General features: G+C 35.3%; 5 protein-coding genes across 5 annotated transcripts; 4 read left to right on the plus strand and 1 right to left on the minus strand.

The window, feature by feature from the left end:
• The first annotated feature begins 2,148 nt into the window (after positions 1-2,148).
• Positions 2,149-5,327, plus strand: LOC110613566 (probable protein phosphatase 2C 49). The gene is made up of 4 exons (XM_021754772.2): positions 2,149-2,522; positions 3,338-3,535; positions 3,632-3,873; positions 4,411-5,327. Exons 1-4 carry the CDS (start codon positions 2,355-2,357, stop codon positions 4,979-4,981), a joined length of 1,179 nt encoding a protein of 392 aa, XP_021610464.1. The 5' UTR covers positions 2,149-2,354; the 3' UTR covers positions 4,982-5,327.
• A 1,582-nt stretch (positions 5,328-6,909) lies between these two features.
• LOC110629019 (short-chain dehydrogenase reductase 3b) lies at positions 6,910-8,568 on the plus strand. The gene is made up of 2 exons (XM_021775858.2): positions 6,910-7,510; positions 7,601-8,568. Exons 1-2 carry the CDS (start codon positions 7,497-7,499, stop codon positions 8,373-8,375), a joined length of 789 nt encoding a protein of 262 aa, XP_021631550.1. The 5' UTR covers positions 6,910-7,496; the 3' UTR covers positions 8,376-8,568.
• A 949-nt stretch (positions 8,569-9,517) lies between these two features.
• LOC110620177 lies at positions 9,518-11,620 on the plus strand. The gene is made up of 8 exons (XM_021763801.2): positions 9,518-10,005; positions 10,218-10,251; positions 10,362-10,598; positions 10,700-10,789; positions 10,885-10,950; positions 11,037-11,128; positions 11,221-11,268; positions 11,352-11,620. The coding sequence occupies exons 1-8, from the start codon at positions 9,659-9,661 to the stop codon at positions 11,467-11,469; spliced, it is 1,032 nt and encodes a 343-aa protein (XP_021619493.1). The 5' UTR covers positions 9,518-9,658; the 3' UTR covers positions 11,470-11,620.
• Positions 11,621-12,945: 1,325 nt separating this feature from the next.
• LOC110618323 (ubiquitin-40S ribosomal protein S27a) lies at positions 12,946-13,689 on the minus strand. The gene has a single exon (XM_021761488.2). It carries the CDS (start codon positions 13,583-13,585, stop codon positions 13,115-13,117), a length of 471 nt encoding a protein of 156 aa, XP_021617180.1. The 5' UTR covers positions 13,586-13,689; the 3' UTR covers positions 12,946-13,114.
• Positions 13,690-19,044: 5,355 nt separating this feature from the next.
• LOC110613574 lies at positions 19,045-21,461 on the plus strand. Its single transcript, XM_021754784.2, has one exon. The coding sequence runs from the start codon at positions 19,087-19,089 to the stop codon at positions 21,301-21,303; it is 2,217 nt and encodes a 738-aa protein (XP_021610476.1). The 5' UTR covers positions 19,045-19,086; the 3' UTR covers positions 21,304-21,461.
• Positions 21,462-21,611: the final 150 nt, after the last annotated feature.

Here is a 21,611-nt window from a genome sequence, read left to right on the forward strand (position 1 = left end):
GGCCTCTGTGTCATGGGCCTTTGGCTGTGGTCAAGCCCCTGTTCTGGGGTGAAGAAATCCAGCGGTCATCAAAAGCCAAGCGGAAATCAAACAAACTATACAAACCAACGGCTGCAGACCCCATCATCCAAAGAGCCCGTTGGCTGCGGCACCGAACTTGAACAATATACAACCCTTTCAAAATACTTATTACAATAATGTGAGGAGAGAGTAGAAAAGTTTTATCTAATTTAAATTTATATAAAGCTCTTATTTGTTTTATAAAAAGTATTTTTTAATATTTGAACCATTTAAAAATTTTAATTAATAAAAATATTTTTTTATAAAAAAATAATAATTTATAGCAGTTTATCATCTTTATTAAAACTTTTATAAATATTTTTTTAATAAATTTTATTTTTAAATTAAAATTAAATAATAAAAAATAAATTAACTTATTAAAAAATATTTTTTATATGAAAAATATTTTTTAAATATAATTTTTTTATAAAACAAATAGAAATTAAATTTAAATTTAAATTTAAATTATAAAAGTATCCGCATAAAAATTATAAAAGTCGACGGATCTAAATCACTACAGTATTGCAGATGCATCTTCACCCACCAAAATCACTGGGACCCAGGTTTTGTGGACCCTAATCGCCCACAAGACAAGACGCTCCAGGGTTGGGCCTAGCGCAGCGTTCTTCATTTTATTCTATAACCTGAGTGGCTTCGTCCATTCGTAGACTTGTTTTTTTAAAACTTTTTTTTCCTAAATACATCCCATTCAAACAATTACCAATCATGCGTTTGGACATGTGGACAAGGAATAGAAAATATATGATGTATTTTGCATTTGTTATTTTTTCTTTAATTTAGGGAAAAATTAATGTAATTACGGAAATAAATTGTTTTTCAATTAAAAAAGTTATATATGTCTTCATTTTTTTTTCATTTCATATTTTAAATAAATTATAAAATTGAGATAAGATGATAAATTTGAAAAGCATTACTTTTTTTCATGTATTTTCATTTTCTTACCATTTTTCTTCTATTTGCCAAATAAAAAAATATACAATAAAAACGAAAAAGCATTTTCTCTTTTTTTTATTTTCTTTTCTTTCTATTATATATTCAAACATGATATAAAATTTATATATTCAATATAATTGATTAATGTATATATACACTAAAAATATTTTAATTATATCATAATTTATTAGTCAATAATACTAAATTTAATTTTGAATATTTCGAATTTAAAACTTCTCATCTTCAATATAATATATCTTATATAAATTTTTAAAAAAAATATTGAGGATTATAATACATATTATTAACTTATCCTATATTTAAATTTTACATATTAATTATTTTATACGTTAGTTGATTTAAATATATTATTTTTTAAATATAAATATGTTTTGCTATTTTTTTATAATTGTTGGAATTTCATTAATTATTATGTTATAAAACATATATTACAAATCCATAGTTTTACCACATTCACCTCACTTTTTGTACTTAGTAAATATATTCTAATCAAATTTAAATAAATTGGAATGTTACATTAATTTTTTAATATCAATATTAAACAAATCTAAATAATTACATATATAATTAAATATATAAACGTCACCTATTTATTAATCTATTAAACATAATTTATTACATTTAGAATACTTTAATAACATTAATTATTTAATTTTAATATAATAATATGAGCGCAAACTATATTAAATTAAATAAAATTTATAAATGAATTATGTTTTTAAATTATATTGCTCGCACATCACTGATAACGTGCGCAAACCCGAATCAAGAGGTTAGAAAACGAGGGAAATTTAATGTAAATTTCCAAGTTACCCCTTAAAGTTCCAATAATCCCATTGCCATCCCCGTAAAGTCAGCGTGACAACTCATCAATGGAAGGATGGTTGAGTCATTCTACGCGAAGCACCCCTTGCAAGGGACCAAAGGTCACGCGTCGACTAAAAAACTGTCACGTGTCCGTCAAGCCAAACTCAAGCAATTGCGTGCGGGGTTCACCAGTCTCTCAAACCACGGCGTCTCAACTCACACGCGTCCACTGACCCATACAATTTTACCTGTAGCCACCGGTTACCGGTCTGACTCCTATAAATACAAGTTGACGCTCAACTGCCTCAAAAATTTGATTTCTTTAAGGAAAATAAAATTCAAAAAATCAATAGAAAGAAAGAAAAAGCCGAGAGAAAGTGCGAGAAAATTTACGAAGGATAGAAAAAAAAGAGGAGAGAAGAAGAAATAGAAAGAAACATCTCTTATCGTCTGTGTTGAGTTCGAGTTTCGAATCTTTTTGAGAAGGAAAATTTTGGTTTAGTAAATGAAATATGGTGGCTGAAGCAGAGGTTGTTTGTCAACAGAGCGTCCCTGTGTTGGATGTTCAATATTTTGCTAAAGGAAACGAGATTGAAGATGTTGTTAACATCTCGCCGAGAAGGTTAAATCAAATTCGTGTTTCGGATTCGGTGCCTGCGGATTTATCTACCTGTCAAGTGGTGAGTTCGCCTCCTTTCTTTCTGGTTGATTCTCTCGATTGCTTATCATGTTTTCTTCCCAAGGGTTTGCTTTGTGAACTTCAAATAAAAATAGTAACGATTTAGTGTTCTAATGTTTATTTAGTTGAAACTGAGAGCTAGTAACTGATTGCTTCTTGAATTTTTTTGTCAGATGTTAAAATTATTTCGTTTACTTGTTTAGATCGGATTTTGTGTTTACGAGCTGAATTTGTATAGAGAAGTTTTGCGTCATCCATGGAACTGGAGAATTTTTTTTCCCCTTTAGGATCATATTGGATTGATTGACTAAAGATCATGGTTGAGCAGAATAGTCTAAGTTATTTAATCCCTTTACTCGATTCATTTCTTAGAGCAATTGAGTAATTATAATTATATGGGTTAAGTCGCAAGCCAAAACAAAGGTTGTTCTGGTGGAAGAAAAATTTTGATGCACGTTATGGCGCCGGATGGTTACTGATCTACTACTGTCTTCTTTGTGTTATGATTAGTAAATCTATTACACTTTGTCTTGTTTGCATAATATATGATTTTGTAATTTAATTTCTTCTCTTTCAATAATTTAATAATTTGATGGAGCTGCTGATTTCTGTTAAGCAATAATTCATTGGAATCGTTTCTCCATGTTTGTAATGAGAACTGGTAATAAGAACATCTGTGCTGAGTATGTCCCATATGTTCAATGAACCGTGCAAATTTTTAATTGTAGTCATTGTGAGATATGAAGCGTTATTCTGAACATTGTTGGTGTTATGCAAGAAGTGAAAAACTTAAAATCCATTCATACCCTTTTGTAGGATATAAAATCTGCTGAGAAAATTCCAGATGTGTCTTTTGAGCGTGCAATCTTGCAATTTGTCCCCAGCATCCGTTCTGGCAGCTTTGCTGATATTGGGCCACGACGGTATATGGAAGATGAGCACATACGGATAGATGATCTGTCAACACAACTGGGTTCCCTTTTCAAGTTCCCCAAGCCAAGTGCATTTTATGGGGTAATTTTTTTCTTCCACACCTGTGATTGTAACCAGCATCAAATACTATAATTTGTTCGACACATAATTTGATTGAGATTTTGGATATATTTAAAGGTTTTTGATGGTCATGGAGGACCTGAAGCAGCAGCTTATATTAGGAAAAATGCAATCAGGCTCTTTTTTGAAGACGTTAATTTTCCCCAAACATATGAACATGAAGTTGACAATATCTTCTTGGAAGAGGTTGAGAACTCCCTTAGGAAAGCTTTTCTTCTGGCCGACCTAGCTTTGGCAGATGACCACAGTGTGAACAGTTCTTCTGGGACAACTGCAATTACTGCTTTTATATTTGGAAGGTATGTTTTTGCTGTATCTATTAGTATCTTATTTAATTTTTGTCACAACCTTTTCTTTTCTTGTCCATGTCTTTATGGTTATGATGTTGAACAGGGCAGACAATATGCATTATTTATGTTAGCTTGTCCAGGACATTTTTTAAAAAAAATCAAATCTAGTCTTTTAGTGATTACCAATATGTACTGTATTAAAAAGTGATCCTGGATAAGGTGTTTTTTATTCTTGCACACTTTTCTGTAGCATTATCTCAACCAAAGAAAGCTTAAGCATGCTTATGATGTCTGCAAAAGTTTATGCCTACTCACGATGTCTGCAATGCACAAATTCCACTATGCATGTTAACTTTAATGTGTTGGATGGTAACTGCTGGGTATCTCAAAATAAATTCCAATGCATTAATCCAATTGATAAATGCATGATATTCAGTAATGACACCATAATCCCCATTTAGTACTTTATTCTGGTGTTTTCAATGCTATTGTTTTGACATTATTTTCTAACTTCACTAGAACCCTGACAATGTGCTCCTGTTCCAGGCAATTACTGGTGGCTAATGCTGGTGACTGTCGAGCGGTTCTATGTCGTAAAGGAGAGGCAATAGATATGTCTCAAGACCATAGGCCTGTTTATCCATCGGAACGAAGGCGCGTTGAAGAATTGGGAGGGTACATTGATGATGGTTATCTCAATGGTGTTCTGTCAGTTTCTCGAGCCCTTGGGGATTGGGACATGAAAAACCCTATAGGTGCTCCTTCGCCTCTCATTGCAGAGCCAGAGTTCCAGCAGGTGGTTCTGACAGAGGATGATGAGTTTCTCATAATTGGTTGTGATGGGATTTGGGATGTAATGTCAAGTCAGCATGCTGTCAGCCTTGTCCGTCGTGGATTGCGGCGGCACGATGATCCAGAACAGTGTGCTAGAGACCTTGTCATGGAGGCCTTGCGCCGAAACACATTCGACAATCTGACTGTGATTGTTGTCTGCTTCTCTACCCTCGATAATCAGGAGCTATCACCACCTAGACAAAGGAGACAGAGGTGTTGTAGCCTCTCTGCAGAGGCCTTGTGTAGCTTGAGGAACTTGTTGGACAGCAGTGCAAACCATTGAATGTATGTGCAGAATTGTTGAATAAGGTTCCCTTTTTGGAAGGGGAATATCTGTTTCTGGCTGCTTCAGTTTTACGCTAGAAAAAGCAGCTAGCATTTTTGTAGGTGCTGATTTTTCAAACAGCACACCGTAAATTGGAGGAATGTACATATGTGGTGTGGGTGGATTGCACTGGATGATGGCGATGGTGCTGAAATTAAAATGTTGTACGATAATGTGTTCATCGGGGATCTGTTTATTCTAACGGGCCAGTATTGTTGTCCACATTTGACTTTGCTTATTGATTATGTAATGAGCATGTATATACAGTTTTCAATACAATGATCTTGATTTTTGTTTTCATGAATTTTCCTTCCTGTTCATTTGGCAGATTAGGTTTATGATAAATCAGATACAGAAAGAGAAAAAGAAAATCATAAAAGATAGGTCACTATATGACTATATTAAGTGGAGGAGGATATTCCAGCGAAGGAAGAATATTCCTAATCCACTGCATTATTTTTAGGAATGTGATCGACGTGTCCATATTTTCATTTCAATTTCCGAATAGAGAATAAATCTTGATGAAGATGAACTTTAAGAGATCTCAAAATCACCATCAAGTTCTGTAACAATCTACTTCTCGTCCGTCAACGAGAAATGCCCTCTCACTCTCTTACATGCAACAGAACTGAATGCAACTTGCCAACTTTGTGCCGTCTCTTTGGAAATTATGCGTAATTTAGGATAAATTGTAGTGGGACTGCCCAGGAATTACGTCACAGCTTGAGTGCATTCTGGGGTCGGAATCCTACAAGCTCTCTATTCTCGGCAACTTGTATGATTTCATCTTTCCTTCATCAAGTCTAAATTAAATTTTGGAAGTTATAAATTTTGTGATGCTAAAAATTTTATTTTTAAAACCAAATATTCACCTATAAAGAATATACGAAATTTCGCATGCAATTCATGTTATAAGAAGTTTAGCATATAAAATTATTTATTTTATTTTTAAATTGATGCAATGGATTTATGCAGTTTTAAATTAATATATTTATACTAATAATTGTATATAATTTTATTGTTTGAATAATAAGTGAAGTTATATTAACGAGAACGCAAAAGATATTATAATGATCTTGATTTAAATTTCAAACCCCTTAATTTAATGATGTAGAAGCCACATATGCAGAAGAACTTTTTTATATTTGGATTTTCTTTGACAATAAAATTTCTTTTATTAATAAATATATACCAGCAATTCAAAGGCAGATCTCTACTCAGTGATTCTTTATCTAGAAACCCAGATTCCTAATTTCATTTTTTGAGATTTCTTTTATTGGCAACCAAGAGGAAATCTCATAATTGGTGTTGTAATTTGGTGTTGAATTCTATATGACGCCTTCAATTATTATTTTTTTAATTAAAAATTGATTGTGGTTTAAATTTAAAATATTAATCAAATTTTAATAATGACTATTATATTATTAAGACGAAACTTAGCGATAAAACTTCTGAATATTATAATTAACCAAGAATTAATTAAACATTTATTAAATCAAAATTATAAGGATGATTCATGATTGTTTAAAAACAAAATTGCCTTAAAATGTTCAAACTTTTGATCTCTTGCAATATAGTCTATTAGTTTTAATTTATCCATATGCAATCCTCTCCAAATATATATATTTTTATATATATATTTATATTTGATTGGATGTCAATTGCTTTATTAAAATATAAAACTCGAGCACCACACCCTCCCTCCCTACCTATTATGTCCAACATATTACCTGTAATTCCAATAACACAATCAAAATTATTTTTTTTAACAGTAAATATGATTCGGAGAAAGAAAGGAGAATCAAACTCTAATCATAAACGAAATTGCTAAATATATGTCGAAGTGGGTGGTAGACAATTCGGCTAATTAAGTCTAACAAATTCAGTAGAATCTCTTACATGCATTTCAGCTTTTAGGTTTGTAGAAATTGTCTACATATAGAAAGCGATTGCATGCTATATATCTGCATTTGAATTTAGTATATAATTGCATTCGCCAATTTGATGTGTGTATAGCAGAATTTAATGCCTCACTGTTGGTGGTGCAACGACATGAACAGCCTTACTTATCTAACAATGCATGTGATTATGCTTCCTTGTCGAATTTTCTTGCTATTAACAAATACCCAGTTGCATATTTGCAATAAATAATTAATTTATACTTACCATATAATGCAATGAAGAATCTGTATACCCCAGAAACTCTGTAATGATGAACAGTTGACTTCAATTAATATTTATACTAATGGTGGCAAAGAGAGAAATGCTTAATCCACGGTCAGTATTAGCCAACATTAACTATTATTTCTTACACGTCAGTGTCTCGAGCTTTGCAGTCTAGCAAGTGCTTAGAATATTTTAGTATTTATGGGTTCACAAAATTAGCTCACATCAACAGCAGATCCAAAGCCTCTGCTTTTGAAGTTTGCGCAAACTCCATCTCCAAGACCAAGAGAAACAAACACTTTCACCAATGTCTAAGCCAAGGTTAATTAGACCCTCTTATTAATTGCATCTTCTGGTGCATGCAGCATCTTGATCTGATCTCTTTATTTCTTTTTCATTTTGCTTTTCTAGGTTGGAGGGTAAGGTTGCGCTGATCACTGGTGCAGCTAGCGGGATTGGTGAGGAGGCTGTGAGATTATTTGCAGAGAATGGAGCCTTTGTTGTGGCCGCCGATGTCCAGGATGATTTAGGGCACCTTGTGGTGGCTTCAATAGGCTCGCATAGAGCTACTTATCGACACTGCGATGTGAGAGATGAGCAGGAAGTAGAGGAAACAGTGAATTTCACCTTGGAGAAATATGGAAAACTTGATATTCTTTTCAGTAATGCTGGAATCATGGGTCCATTAACAAGCATCTTGGAGCTTGACATTCAAGGGTTCGACAACACCATGGCCACCAATGTACGTGGCGTGGCTGCCACAATCAAACACGCCGCCCGTGCAATGGTGGCTAAAAACATTCGCGGTTCTATCATATGCACGACCAGTGTTGCATCTCTTCTGGCTGGGACCGGACCACATGCATACACAGTTTCGAAGCATGCACTTGTGGGTCTGGTGAGAACAGCTTGTAGTGAGTTAGGGGTTCATGGGATACGAGTGAATTGCATCTCTCCCTTCGGAGTTGCAACTCCACTTTCTTGCAAGGCTTACAATTTGGAACCCAGTGAAGTTGAAGCAAATAGCTGTGCCTTGGCGAATTTGAAGGGAATAGTGTTGAAGGCTAAACATGTAGCAGAGGCAGCTCTATTTCTGGCATCGGATGAATCGGCATATATCAGCGGCCATAACTTGGCTGTTGATGGAGGATTCACGGTGGTTAACCAAAGCTTTTCAGCCATCTAAACGAGCGTGAATTTATTGTATTTTATTATTAATGACTTCTATTATTTTGGATTCTCTTTGTAAAATTGAATGATATGAGGTCGTGTGTGCATCAAGTATAAAAGCTGTTACGACTTGAGAGATGGAGGCTTACTCTTCAAAATCCCATGTGCATTTCCCTTGTAATACGCAGAAATTATGCTATTCTTTTTCACCATCATTTATGCTTAATCAGGTCCCGAGGTGTGATTTGCTTCATACGATATTACATTCTTTAATTTGAAGTATGCAAATGAAAATTGACAAAAATCCATCTGTTAAGCTTGGGTTACCTTACCAAAAGTTACTTATATATATATTTTCCAGTGTTGCTAAAATTAAAATACAAGATAAAGCATTAGTTATGAAAAATTGAGTGGTATGAGTGTTAATTTGATATAATTCAAGGTTAAAAAAAAATAATATATGGGTATTTTAATTATTCTTCACACTATTAATGAAAAATTGACAGAGAATTAGACAAAATTTAATATCTTAAATTTGATTGGGTCAATTTACAGGAAATGAAACTGTTAATTTTAAAATGAAATATTAATTCTTCTTTTAAATTGTAGAAAGTGAGTCTCATACCTAAATGAAATAATGTGCAAATGAAAAATCACTTTTGCCTTTTAGCTGTTAGCTAATCCGAATATGAAATAGCTTGATCCTTAGTTAATCGTGAACCCAAGGCTGGTTTTGGGTGGTTAATTCGGGATCATGCGGGGACTTCTTAAGCGGAGGTCAAATTCCTGCCCCGGCGATGCAGGATGTAGATTTCGCGGAAGCCTTGGCTCTTCGTCCAGCGTTGAAATGGCCAAGTATGGGAGTTCTCGCAATCCAAGGACATATTTCTCATTCTTCTTATTTTGAGCTTATTATTATTAATGTAAAGCACTTTTGCAAAAGTTTTGTTGGGATCTTTTGTCATTTTATAGCAAGTTTGAATGAGAGAGATAGCTACCAAATTCACAACTTCCGCTGTGAACACCAGCCTACTCCAATCATATTTTGGGCTGCGGAGCTCGGGAACTGGGCCTTGTTTTTAACCAAATCCAGCATTCCTTGCACTTTAAAATCAAACCAAGTTCGCTTGATCTTGTTTATTAGAAAAGCATAATCCTAATTGAAGTCCCTTACCGAACAGTCAAAACTACCAGTCCCATGTTAAAGCATGCACCACCTACATCTCTTCTTCAACTAACATTATGCTCTATTGAAGCAAGCTGATCAATTTCAGACATCTCAATCTTTCCAAGGTGACTATGGCACTGGTTGTGTACTGGTACGATTTCATTTGTTTTGGAATCGTTGCTGTGTCCTTCGTTGGCTCGTTATGGGTGCTATGGCGGAGGGAGCTTGCCTCAAAGTACGACTCCAACTCCATCTATGAGAGCCTCCTCCTTGTGGCTACTCCACCAGACACCGATGGTTTCCTAAATGCTATGCCTAAAAATCATGTTGGATCATCCCAACTATGGTGCAGTTGCTGGAAAGGGCTTCATCCTGGATGGCTGTTAGCCACTCGTTTCATCTCCTTTCTGGTCATGGCTGGATTTCTGACGTGGGATATCGAGGATTGGGATGCTACCATCTTCATGTATTACACCGAGTAAGTTTCATTGTATACATTATGGCCAATAATTTATCAAGCATTGCTCGTAACAGAGAAATATCTAGTTCATTAGTTTGAGTCCAATTAATTAATTTGCTACATCATTTTTCATTAATCATATACATTTATCTATCGATTAGTATTAGTTTCATTTTCTGCTCTGTTTATCGATTAGTAATTTTCTGCTTTGTATAATGATCGATATGCAGGTGGACATTTGCATTAGTAATGGTATATTTTGCGGTATGTCAACCACAATTTTCAATTTTAATTCCTTGTTGAATACTTGCCTGCACTCATGATTATATATTAGGTTACAACTTTACTTGTACTGGTTTGGTTTCTCTATGTAGCTTGCCACTGTCACATCTGGATATGGGTGTTGGGTGTCATCATTGCGAGTTCCTTCTGAAAATGTGGAAACTGCCCAGTTCTTGAGAACAGATGAGGAAGAGAATGGAACTACAAACTCTGCAACTTACGATGAAAAAGCAATGAAGGGAACCATCAAGTTGCAAAGTCACTATGCAGAAGAGGTAATTAGGCTGAGAGCTGGATTTTGGGGATATCTTATGCAAACTATTTATCAGGTCAGTTCATCTAGAATTCAATTTTCTATATCTTAATTCAACTCCTTTTTATCAAGCCTCGTTGATACTGACATATACAGATAATCTTTATCTTATCACAGACTTGTGCAGGTGCTGTCATCCTAACAGACTTAGTATTTTGGTGTATTATCGTCCCATTCGGATCAAATGCACATCTTGAACTCAATGTGGTGAGAATGTAGCACTAAAATGTCTAGATGATAGCTGATTTTGATGTTTCTTTGCTGAAACTCACTGAAATTTCTTAATTATCTGTGCTTCACAGCTGATGGGTTGTATGCACACTTTGAATGCTGCTTTTCTTTTGCTGGATACTGCTCTAAACAGCCTTGTAAGTATCACTACCAAGGGTGAGTTTTGATTTCATCTATTGAAGTTTCACAGGTTTAGTTATTGCTCCTGCTGTCCTGCTTTCAGTCATTCCCTTGGTTCCGGCTTGCATATTTTGTGCAATGGAGTTGCCTGTATGTTGTTTTTCAATGGGTGATTCATGCCTGTGGTTTTACATGGTAAGCCTAATTTTCAAATTCCAAAGACATGGGTTTTTACTATTTTAGAGTTTCCTCCAAGAGCTGGTAAACATAATTTGTTCCAAACCCAGGTGGCCTTATCCATTCCTGGAGCTTGATATAGCGTGGGCTCCCTTATGGTATGTACTGTTAACCCCATTTTTTATCCATCTTATTTCTATCTGAAATTAATCAGATAGTGATGAACTTGGCCATCTTGCAGGTATTTTGTGTTGGCTGTGGTTCACATTCCCTGTTATGGGATATATGCTTTGATTGTGAAAGCCAAAAACTCGATTTTTCCCAGATGGTTTCCAGGTGCTTTTGTGAGATCATACTAATTTGTTGTTCTTGAAACTGGGTACTATTAATGGTGGTTTCGAATTTGATTGCGATCCCTACAAGAACTTGTGTTTTTGAACCTTATTCCACTTTTTACTATTACAGAAAGTACCCAAGCATTTGCCATACCCCAAATACAGTTTTTTTTTTATTTTTTTTTCTGAACAACTTTATCCCACTAGTTTGTTGATTCTGAATTAATTGATGATAATTTCTGGACGCTTCCTCGTACAATAATCGGATGGAAATGATAGTGGTCGAGTCATCATGTCTAACAAGCAAACCACTCCGCAACTGAAGACTTCAGACGATAAACATTAGCTAAACATATAGATATGCCTAGAAATATTTTGGGAAAATTCCAGAGGCTATATATATTATTAAAATTATAAATTTTATATACTTAAATATATATAAAATAAATTAATTTTCTAGTAAATATTATTGATTGAGGAATATTGATCGTTTTCAAGGCTTAATGAGTAAAGATGTGAAATTTAGTATTCCCATAACCAATTTCGAGGTTCGGAATAGATTTAGGTTGCGGAAAAGCTTCTATCGCCTAAGGCGCTGATGCTTTGCATACTGCAGTGAAGTAAAAAAATATGTTACCAATTAAAAGCAAGCAACATATCACAATGAATTGCATCTAGGCATACGAATATGTACATGCTTGATGCGTGTACAGAACACTGGTAGACAATGATGCAGGAAGCAAAAGTCACACAAGATATATGCGCCTGCACCAAGATGATCACAATCAGCAGACTCAGGGCTGTCAATTTCCGGACCAAGTTACTCTTAAAAAGAGTTTATCAGACTTCCAACCCTCCCACACTCAACAGTTATTCAAAAGCCAAACCTTGGTAATAGAACATAAACTTCATTTCAAGAGGATTCCTAATGCAGAAGTACTTCTTACTTGCACATCCAAGGTACCAAGAGGCAAGAATCGGTTTAAAACGCAATTGGATTTCCATATAGCATTATGGCTACGCAAAACACTTCATATGCTATTGATCAACAGCCTGAAAACAGGTCATGGGCACAAATCCAATACAGTTAAATGATGGGATAAAACAATGGAATCAACTTGCTATATCCCATCGTTATACCCACAGTCCAGAAATTACACGCAGGATCTCATATAGCTATCAGGTAAAAAATGTGAGCCATTAAAAAAGTATCACATATAAAACTCAAAGAAACAATTTCCAATTAAAAACAAGAAGCCTGAATGCACTAAATTCCTGATTTTAATTCATTTTCCAGCCAATAAGATTTCTACAGGAAACACTCTCAAGGCATATATCAGGCCCCAGAACATCTAAACGCTACCAAATGTGTGATTCTGGTTTCCTCAACCTTGTCATGGATTAGTACCCATTATCTGTTTGTAACCTTAAAAATTGGTGATGCAACCAAGGACAATCATCTAAAATCTGATCCAATAATGCATATCAAGCAAGCAACACTAACGTCAAAACGGAAATTGACCATTAAAATGCAAAATAGTCATTATCCAGAATAGCAAAATATCTCATAAAAATACAGCAATAAAAGTAAGTTCAACATTCAGGTCAAAAATAAGAAAAACATTTGAAAATAAATTTGTGCTCTGCTCTCCGGATGAATCTTATACGATCAGTCACCGCCTGCCTTCTGGTAAACGTAGGTGAGACCACACTTACCACAGTAGTGCCTATCAAAATGATTAGCCATAAAAGTACCAGCGCCACAATCAGCGTTGGGGCACTCCTTCCTCAGCCTCTGCACCTTACCGCTGTCATCAACCTTGTAGAACTGAAGAATGGAGAGCTTGACCTTCTTCTTCTTGTGCTTGATCTTCTTGGGTTTGGTATAGGTCTTCTTCTTCCTCTTCTTGGCTCCGCCCCTCAAGCGCAACACCAGATGAAGAGTCGACTCCTTCTGAATGTTGTAGTCGGCAAGGGTCCGGCCGTCTTCTAGTTGTTTTCCAGCGAAGATGAGGCGCTGCTGGTCCGGTGGAATGCCCTCCTTGTCTTGGATCTTGGCCTTCACATTGTCGATAGTGTCCGAAGACTCTACCTCTAGAGTTATGGTCTTACCCGTTAGGGTTTTGACGAAGATCTGCATCTTTGGCGACAGATGCAGAGAGCAAGGCAAAAAATAGGGTTTTGGTCTAGGATTGAACAGCAAGTGTGGGTGTGGCCGTGTGGGTGGAAGAGAAGAGAGGGGAGGGATTTTAGGGTTTTGTTGGTAAGCGTCGTCTGATGAAATTACGGATTAAGCCCTCGGATGGCGTGATAGGGGCTTAATGTTGGGTCGGCCCAGTGGGTTCCTTCAATTAATTTTGGGCTGAATTAATTGAAAAAACTCTTTTAGATCTTGCTTTTAAATGTTTTCAATTTACAAACATTTGGAAATTTGTATGGTTATTTAGTTTAAAATAAAGTAAATTTAATTTATTAGAAAAATAAATATAAATACAAATTTAATAAAAATTATATATTTTTATTATAAACTTATGTTTGTATTAGTAAAATAATTAGTTTGCAGAAAATACGTTAAAGTAACAGAAAGTTATGTTTTAAATATATTTTTATTCAAAATACTATAATAAAATATATTAAAGTAATAACATTATTATTAAATAAAAATATACATTATTACATTATTTATAAAAATATTATTATTTTTATATTTTAAAATATTAATATTTTTTTTAAACAAACCTATTGATTGTATTAATAAAATTTTATCAAATAAATAGGGATATCATTTCAAATAAAGAGACAATTATGCCTAATAGATTTTCTAACCAAAGTATGAGCAGTTAGAGTAGTATTACGACAAACCCATCTAACAGAAATATCAGTTTTAGAATCTAATAAAAATTTACAAGCATTCAAAATCAAATTACAGTATAAGATAATTTTGCAAAAATGCTTCTCAAGTAACTGTCTAAACCCTTGCATGCATAAGATAATTTGGCAAAGATATTCCTCTTTTTTCTCATCTCTCAAGTATAAATTATTAGTCTCCGGAACAAAGTTACGGAAGAGAATTTCTACGAGATAAAACTCGAATAAGGTTTCAAGATTGATATCGTCGTTGCGATTTCGGAAACCTATAATAACTAGTAAATTTCCATTGAACATTACCTTCCGAAACAACCAAATCAATAAAATTTGAAGAAAAACCAACTACAGAAACAGACCCATAACTCTTCCACATTAACGAAAGGTCTCCTCTCAATCCTTGCCTATTGACTAAAAAGCAACCATCAAAATGTAAAGAATTACGAAAAAATTTCATACGAGAACTAAGAGTTTTTATTTCCATCAAAAATAAAATACCGGACTTGTAACTAGGAACTAAATCCTTTAATGCATTAACTGTCCGATGATTGCCGCCATAAATCTGCCAAAAATGTCTGTATATTTTGAAAGTTGATTGGATTGTATGTGAGAAGCATTTTCACTATACAAAAATTATAAGTGACGATCGGAATATATCTGAAACTCTTAATAGGGATAACATCTTAATTTTTATTAATATTCAATTGACGCAGATCGTCTTATATGGAAAAAGAAAAAGAAAAAGTTAGGTTTAAGAAAAAGGAAAAGGCGATAATGTCGAGTCACAAATGGACCATAGAGGGAAACTTGTTTGAAAAATAAAATGCTAATAGTTTTTATCTTTAAAAATATTAATAGTTTTTATCTTTAAAAATGCCATTTATTTCTTATAACTTTAATAATTTTTCATAAAATAATTACATCACAAAAATATTTATCCTTCTTATAAATTTATAAAATATAGAATACAAATATTATACATTTCAATCTTTAAAATTTTTATAAAATAATATTTTATTTATTATATTCTTTAAAATTATTATAATTATCTGCTAATATCATAAGATGATTAATTACGAAAAATCAATTTACTTATAAAAATTTAAAATAAAATAAAAATATTCATAAAATATTATTAGATCATATGATAAAATAATTGTTACTTTGCTGTGTAAACAATAATCGTCGAAGTCCACAAATATTTATACAACGCTAATAAGTGATATAATAAGAAATAATGTAAAATTTAAAATTATTGACTATAATGACATAGGTTGGTGTATAAAATATTAATTGAATTAACATTCCTATAACATGTCCCACCAAACAAACATAGTCGCAGATATATTTATATATTTTAAATAACTTCTCGTTACTAGAACTCAAGTAAAGGAAAATAAAAATTCTAACAATATAAAATATATATATATATTTTAAAAATTCTAACAACACTGATTTATGTGTCAAAAATCTGATAGGTAGAAAATGTGATATCATCCGAGAAAAGGAAAACCTATAAATATTCGATTCATTATAAGACTTGCTCTTTTTTAAATAGATCAAGTTTCAGTATAAAATTGCCGTCATTAGGCACCGTCCAACATATATCCGTTATGTTTGTAATCATAGAATCACCAATTTATTAACTTATCATATTTCTTATCAAACAGTCGGCCACATTATTACTGGACTATTGAAAAATACTATTTTTATTTTTATTTTTTTACGATATAAAAGGAAAAGAATTACAGAGGTAAAGATATGATATTCTTTTACACTACTCAAGTTCTAAACAATTTATTGCATTCATCATATTCTTCGATATACTGACTTGAGCGTCAGAGTAGCCGCCGTAGGCACCCATTACTACCTCACGTTCTCTTCCTTGCAGGTCTAGCCAATCAAAGTATAGCTCTGTTTTCCGGTCCTAATGGTCAATGAAGTAGACCTCAATAATTTAAACAACAAACAGATACTCCAATACATCCAAAAGCTGCAAGCTTATCTCAGACAATATAAAACTCAAAAGGAGGCAAAACTACTCTCGACGTTGGTCTCACTAATCGAGGCTTTCATGGCAGGCCACGAGATAAGCTTCACAAGACTCAATTAATGGGTAGTAGCCCTATATAAATATCAGAGCTTGGGCCTCATGAGTACGGTGTGCTGAGCGAGGACGCTCAGACCTGTAAGGGGGGTAGAAGCCCTATGCAGGTGGATCAAAGGTATCCCACATCGGAAAGAGGTAAGGAGGGGGGAAGCCTTATAAGGGCAAGCCCCAAGAGACCCCAGTGGACGCGTTTTGGGAAGACAGGGTAGTAAATCCCTTGACCCAGAAACAAAAGACAGGGTTTCAATTCCTTGACCCAAAGCGGACAATATTAACTAGTGTGGGCCCAGAGGATGTTACAATAAAACCTTTAAAGTATTTGAGGCCCAAGCCACATGTTGGGTGCTCACGAACGAGCGTTAGCCTCGAGATGATAATAAATCCTATAAGGTATTTCAGACTCGAGGAAGGCATTCTCTAGACCATATATCTAGATGTTATTTCCATTATGCAATGGTTTTTGTCAGCAAATTGTTTAAGTCTTGGATAAGACGCTCAGTGAAAATAATAACAAAATATGAGACAATATTTTTATTGAAGTCATAAAATATTACATGAGAGGAGGAATATCTTCAAGTTCCTCAATCCGAGTCTCTATTATATCAGCGTTTTCTACATCTATTACATTGTTTGTAGAGACCCGGTCGTGGGGGCTACCCTTAGCTCGTACCTCCCCCTCTTCAATCTCATCTCCCTCCTTCTCAGATAAGATGTCGTTTATCCAAGTAATGCCTTTATAAAGAAACTGTTTCACCATCTCCTTCTTTATCGAGTCTTGGCCTTATACGAATATCTTCCCACCTTGGGTCACCGTCTCCTGCCGTGCTCCTTGAAAACAATAATAGTGTCCTCCACAGGATTCAAGTCATTCACACGAACGCATGGAGAAGGGACAAAGATGCGAAAGGTCTCTCGAGGGATTCAGTATGTGTCATAAAAGCGTTCTACATCTTGCTCCAATAAGGTGGATGGGATGTCAATAATAGAGATATCTTCGCTTTCTGGAGCTTCCCTCAATGGAACAATAGGGATAGGGCACGAATGAGGACATTGGAGGAGGAGCTTAAAGCAGAACCTCTACTAAGGGTAAGAGAAGAGAAAGTATTCCTATTCATTTTAAAGAAGAAAAAGGAAACAGAAATTACCGTAGAAAGTATAAACGAAAATAAAGTCGCGACCGAGTCTTTCTGAAAGCAAAAGATGACAGGAGAAAGAAAAGTGATATTTGGAGAAAAAGAATAGTTTTTATAAGACGTTCTTTTCGGCAGGCTTTAAATGTGGCACGAGAAGAAGGGTAGTCATCATTGAGGGGTTAGGTAGTCAGCATGAGTAGCAAAAAAACCAATCATAGTGAGCCACATGCTCCAAATCTCAAAAACAACTATCTCCTTCAAATTTGAAGAATCATAGACTAGCGGAAGAACCTCTGATGCTATATAACAATCGCTCAAAGTAAGTCATAAGCTGTCACTACAAGACCTGTTCACGTGGCAAGGATCTGATAAGTAGGAAATACGGTACCATCCGAGAAAAAGAAGACCCGGATACCTCAAAACACCCGGTTCATCATTAAAACTCGCTCTCCCCTGGGTAGGTTGAGTCTCGATACAAGGTTACTGTTATCATGCACAGTCCAGCATATACCTATTATATCTGTAATCGCGAGATTACCAATCTATTAGCTGACAATATCCATTATCAAACAACTAGCCACGTCATCGCCAGATTATGGAGAAATGCTATATTTATCTCCACCTTCTTATAGTATAAAAAGAAAAGAATAATAATGGCAAAAATACACCATTCTCTCATATTACTCAAATGATTTGAACAAATGAAGAGAATTTCAAAATATAACATATAAGATTGGAATTTTTCATTGTGAAGTAAATATGAATTATTAATTTTAAGTGTGGTGACCATATATATTAAACCTCTATTTGATTCTGTAAAAAATAATTTGTTATTTAGAAAGTTAAATAATATAAATTATATATCAACCTCTATAATTATATATGTTTTTTTTTCTATCACTTTGTTACATTAGTTTGGAATAAAAAATTTCATAATAATTTAATTTTTTAATAATTTTTTTATTTGAAATTTAAAAAAATTAACTTAAAAATTTTTTTTAACTTAAAAAAATCTAATAATTTTACCTCTTTTATTTATATTGAGTATTATAATTAGTTATCAATTATTAATTATAATAAATTATATATAAGTTATTATGATTAATTATCATAATACAATCATTATACATCAAATCATACATAAAATTTCTTATAACATGTATTGTAATAATTTATTTGTCACTCTCTGTATAAAAAGAAAATCAAAAAATAAAAAAGCAGATAATACACCGAATAATATATCATGTAGTGTGCGTACATTATCCATTGGGTATACATAGAAAATTTGATACTTGGGGATCAAGTCTATAAAATTTAATGTCGCAATGCTGACCATGAGTTTAATTCATAAATTTTAGGTGAGACGTAGCCAACTGTTGTGGCTGCTGCATCTTCACTCTTCAATTTGATTTCTTCTAAAACTACACTTAGGCTGGGAAATAAACTCAAAATTGAGCTCTTAAAATTTCTTAATTTGATTCCATCCCAACTTTCTGTTCACACTCGTTGCTCCCTCTCCATTTGGTATGGACGATGACCAGTCTCCACTCCTTATCCAATTCTCTCTTTTTTTATTTTTATTTTGTCACTTTTTCAGCAGGGCAAGAACACCAGTCCGCTGAACCAGGACAGAAAATGCTGCGTCACCTCTCACGCATGTATTTCAACCTCTCTCTTGTCGCAGCTTCTTCAAAAGCCCAACCATTCCCTTCATTCCCACACTCCTCTCTTCTTGCCCATACTCACTCTCACACCCACACTTGCAGACTCATCCCAATGGAACCCCAAGGTACCATCGTCTTCTCCACCGTTGGCCGCACTAATTATGGCTTTGACGTTTTCTCAATCAAACTCCCTTCCCATTTACACGACTCCAAATTCTCTAATTCCGACCAACACCGCCTTACTGACGGCACTTCCATCAATTTTAATGCTCAATTCATCCACGCAGACGATCAAGCCATTGTCTTCGTCTCCGAAAGAAATGGTTACGCCGGAATTTACCTGTCCCGACCTGGAATTCCCAAATTGGAGCAGCTTCCATCTGTTACGGAGAGCCCTTTCCATGACCGACCAATCATCAAGCATAACCGCCTCTACTTCGTGTCAGCTCATGAACAGCCTGATCAACCTTTTAGAAGTTGGAGTGCTCTTTACTCCGTCGATCTTAATCATCAAAAGAAGAACGTTACTCGTTTGACTCCTCATGGAGTTGTTGATTACAGTCCCGCTATTTCTCCTAGTGGGAAATTCGTGGCTGTTGCATCTTATGGGTTTCGTCCTTGGGGCGGTGAATTTCATCACCTTAATACGGATATAGTTGTTTTCAGAGAAAGTGATCCGAATAAACGAGTCGTGGTTTGTGAAAGTGGTGGATGGCCCACCTGGTCAGATGACTCGACGATTTATTTCCACCGCCAAGCTGATGATGGATGGTGGAGCATTTTCCAGGTAAATTTCCCTGAAGAGGTGAACTTCTCCGGCTTTCCCAACGCTGCTCTGCGGGTTACTCCGCCAGGGGTACACTGCTTTACTCCTGCGGCCTTCCACGATGGTAAAAGAATTGCCGTAGCGACTCGGCGGCGCAACAAGAATTATAGGCATATCGAGATATTTGATCTTGCATCAAGGACCTTTTCTCCGGTGACAGAATCACTGAATCCGGGTTTCCATCACTACAACCCCTTTGTTTCTCCAAACTCCTCTCTTCTCGGGTATCATCGGTTTAGAGGCGAATCATCCCCCGGCGACTCAACTATCCCAAATCTCGAACCGATTATGTCTCCAATCAAAGATATAAGGATGTTGAGAATCGACGGATCATTTCCGTCATTTTCCCCGGCCGGTGATTTCATAGCCTTTAATCCCAACTTTGATGTGAATGGGGGTTTAAAAATCATTAAAGCGGATGGTTCAAAGCGATGGATCTTACTCAAGAACCGTGTAGCCTTCTATAACTCGTGGAGTCCAACTGAGAACGCCATCTTCACATCTCTGGGCCCAATCTTCGAGTCAGTGGAAAAAACGGTGCAGATTGCACGTGTGACATTTGACCCTTCGTATCTAAACAGTGATCGCGAAGAAATCCCATGGGACGTTAAAATCCTGACGGGAGAGGACACAGGCAATAACGCCTTCCCGTCATGCTCGCCAGATGGCAAGTCCCTTGTGTTCCGATCTGGCCGATCTGGCCACAAAAACCTGTATATAATTGACGCTGTTAACGGAGAGTTCAACGGTGGCATACGACGATTAACGGAGGGACCTTGGATTGATACTATGCCTAGCTGGTCACCTAGGGGAGACCTCATTGCATTTTCTTCAAATAGACACAATCCGGAAAATACCAGTGCGTTTAGCATCTACGTCATAAAACCAGACGGCTCCGATCTGAAGAGGATCCACGTGGCAGGATCAGCTGGGTCAAGTGAGGTGGACAGGGAAAGGATAAACCACGTGTGTTTCAGCAAGGATGGAGAATGGCTATTGTTCACGGCTAATCTCGGTGGCGTTACGGCTGAGCCAGTGTCGTGGCCCAATCAATATCAGCCATATGGAGATCTGTATTTGATCAGGTTGGATGGGACGGGACTGAGGAGGCTGACATGTAATGGATACGAGAATGGGACGCCAGCCTGGCACTGTGGGAACAGGTTGGACTTGGGGCACTTGCGCTTGGACGAGAATGTTGTTGGGGATAAGCTGACGGGGAAGTTCGATGAACCACTGTGGCTGACCTGTGAAATCTAAATCCAATGATGGAATTTGATGGGGTGGTTTATTAGACTGATGTTAATAACTGGCCACGGTCATGAAATCAGATTGTGTGTGGTGTGTTTCATGTAAGAAGTTGTGGTTCATATGAATAAGAAATGTATTTGAAATAAAGTGTGATAGTTATTTTTCAAGTATTCGAGACAGGGATTTTAACTATGCCCCCCTAACAACTTTCCTTAATATTTAGAACAACTTGATTCGAATATCAATAATTGTTGATAAACCAAATTATTATCTATAGCAATTTGTAAATCAGTGATAGTCCGAACTATTGGTCATTT

The sequence above is a fragment of the Manihot esculenta genome, chromosome 1, assembly GCF_001659605.2.
Source record: "Manihot esculenta cultivar AM560-2 chromosome 1, M.esculenta_v8, whole genome shotgun sequence".
Lineage (NCBI taxonomy): Eukaryota > Viridiplantae > Streptophyta > Magnoliopsida > Malpighiales > Euphorbiaceae > Manihot > Manihot esculenta.

Coding starts and splice junctions, on each gene's coding strand:
- LOC110613566 (XM_021754772.2), top strand. CDS start 2,355: ATGGTGGCTGAAGCAGAGGTTGTTTGTCAACAGAGCGTCCCTGTGTTG. Junction 2,523..3,337: donor ATTTATCTACCTGTCAAGTG/GTGAGTTCGCCT, acceptor ACCCTTTTGTAG/GATATAAAATCTGCTGAGAA. Junction 3,536..3,631: donor AGCCAAGTGCATTTTATGGG/GTAATTTTTTTC, acceptor ATATATTTAAAG/GTTTTTGATGGTCATGGAGG.
- LOC110620177 (XM_021763801.2), top strand. CDS start 9,659: ATGGCACTGGTTGTGTACTGGTACGATTTCATTTGTTTTGGAATCGTT. Junction 10,006..10,217: donor ATCTTCATGTATTACACCGA/GTAAGTTTCATT, acceptor ATCGATATGCAG/GTGGACATTTGCATTAGTAA. Junction 11,269..11,351: donor ATAGCGTGGGCTCCCTTATG/GTATGTACTGTT, acceptor GCCATCTTGCAG/GTATTTTGTGTTGGCTGTGG.
- LOC110618323 (XM_021761488.2), bottom strand. CDS start 13,585: ATGCAGATCTTCGTCAAAACCCTAACGGGTAAGACCATAACTCTAGAG.
- LOC110613574 (XM_021754784.2), top strand. CDS start 19,087: ATGACCAGTCTCCACTCCTTATCCAATTCTCTCTTTTTTTATTTTTAT.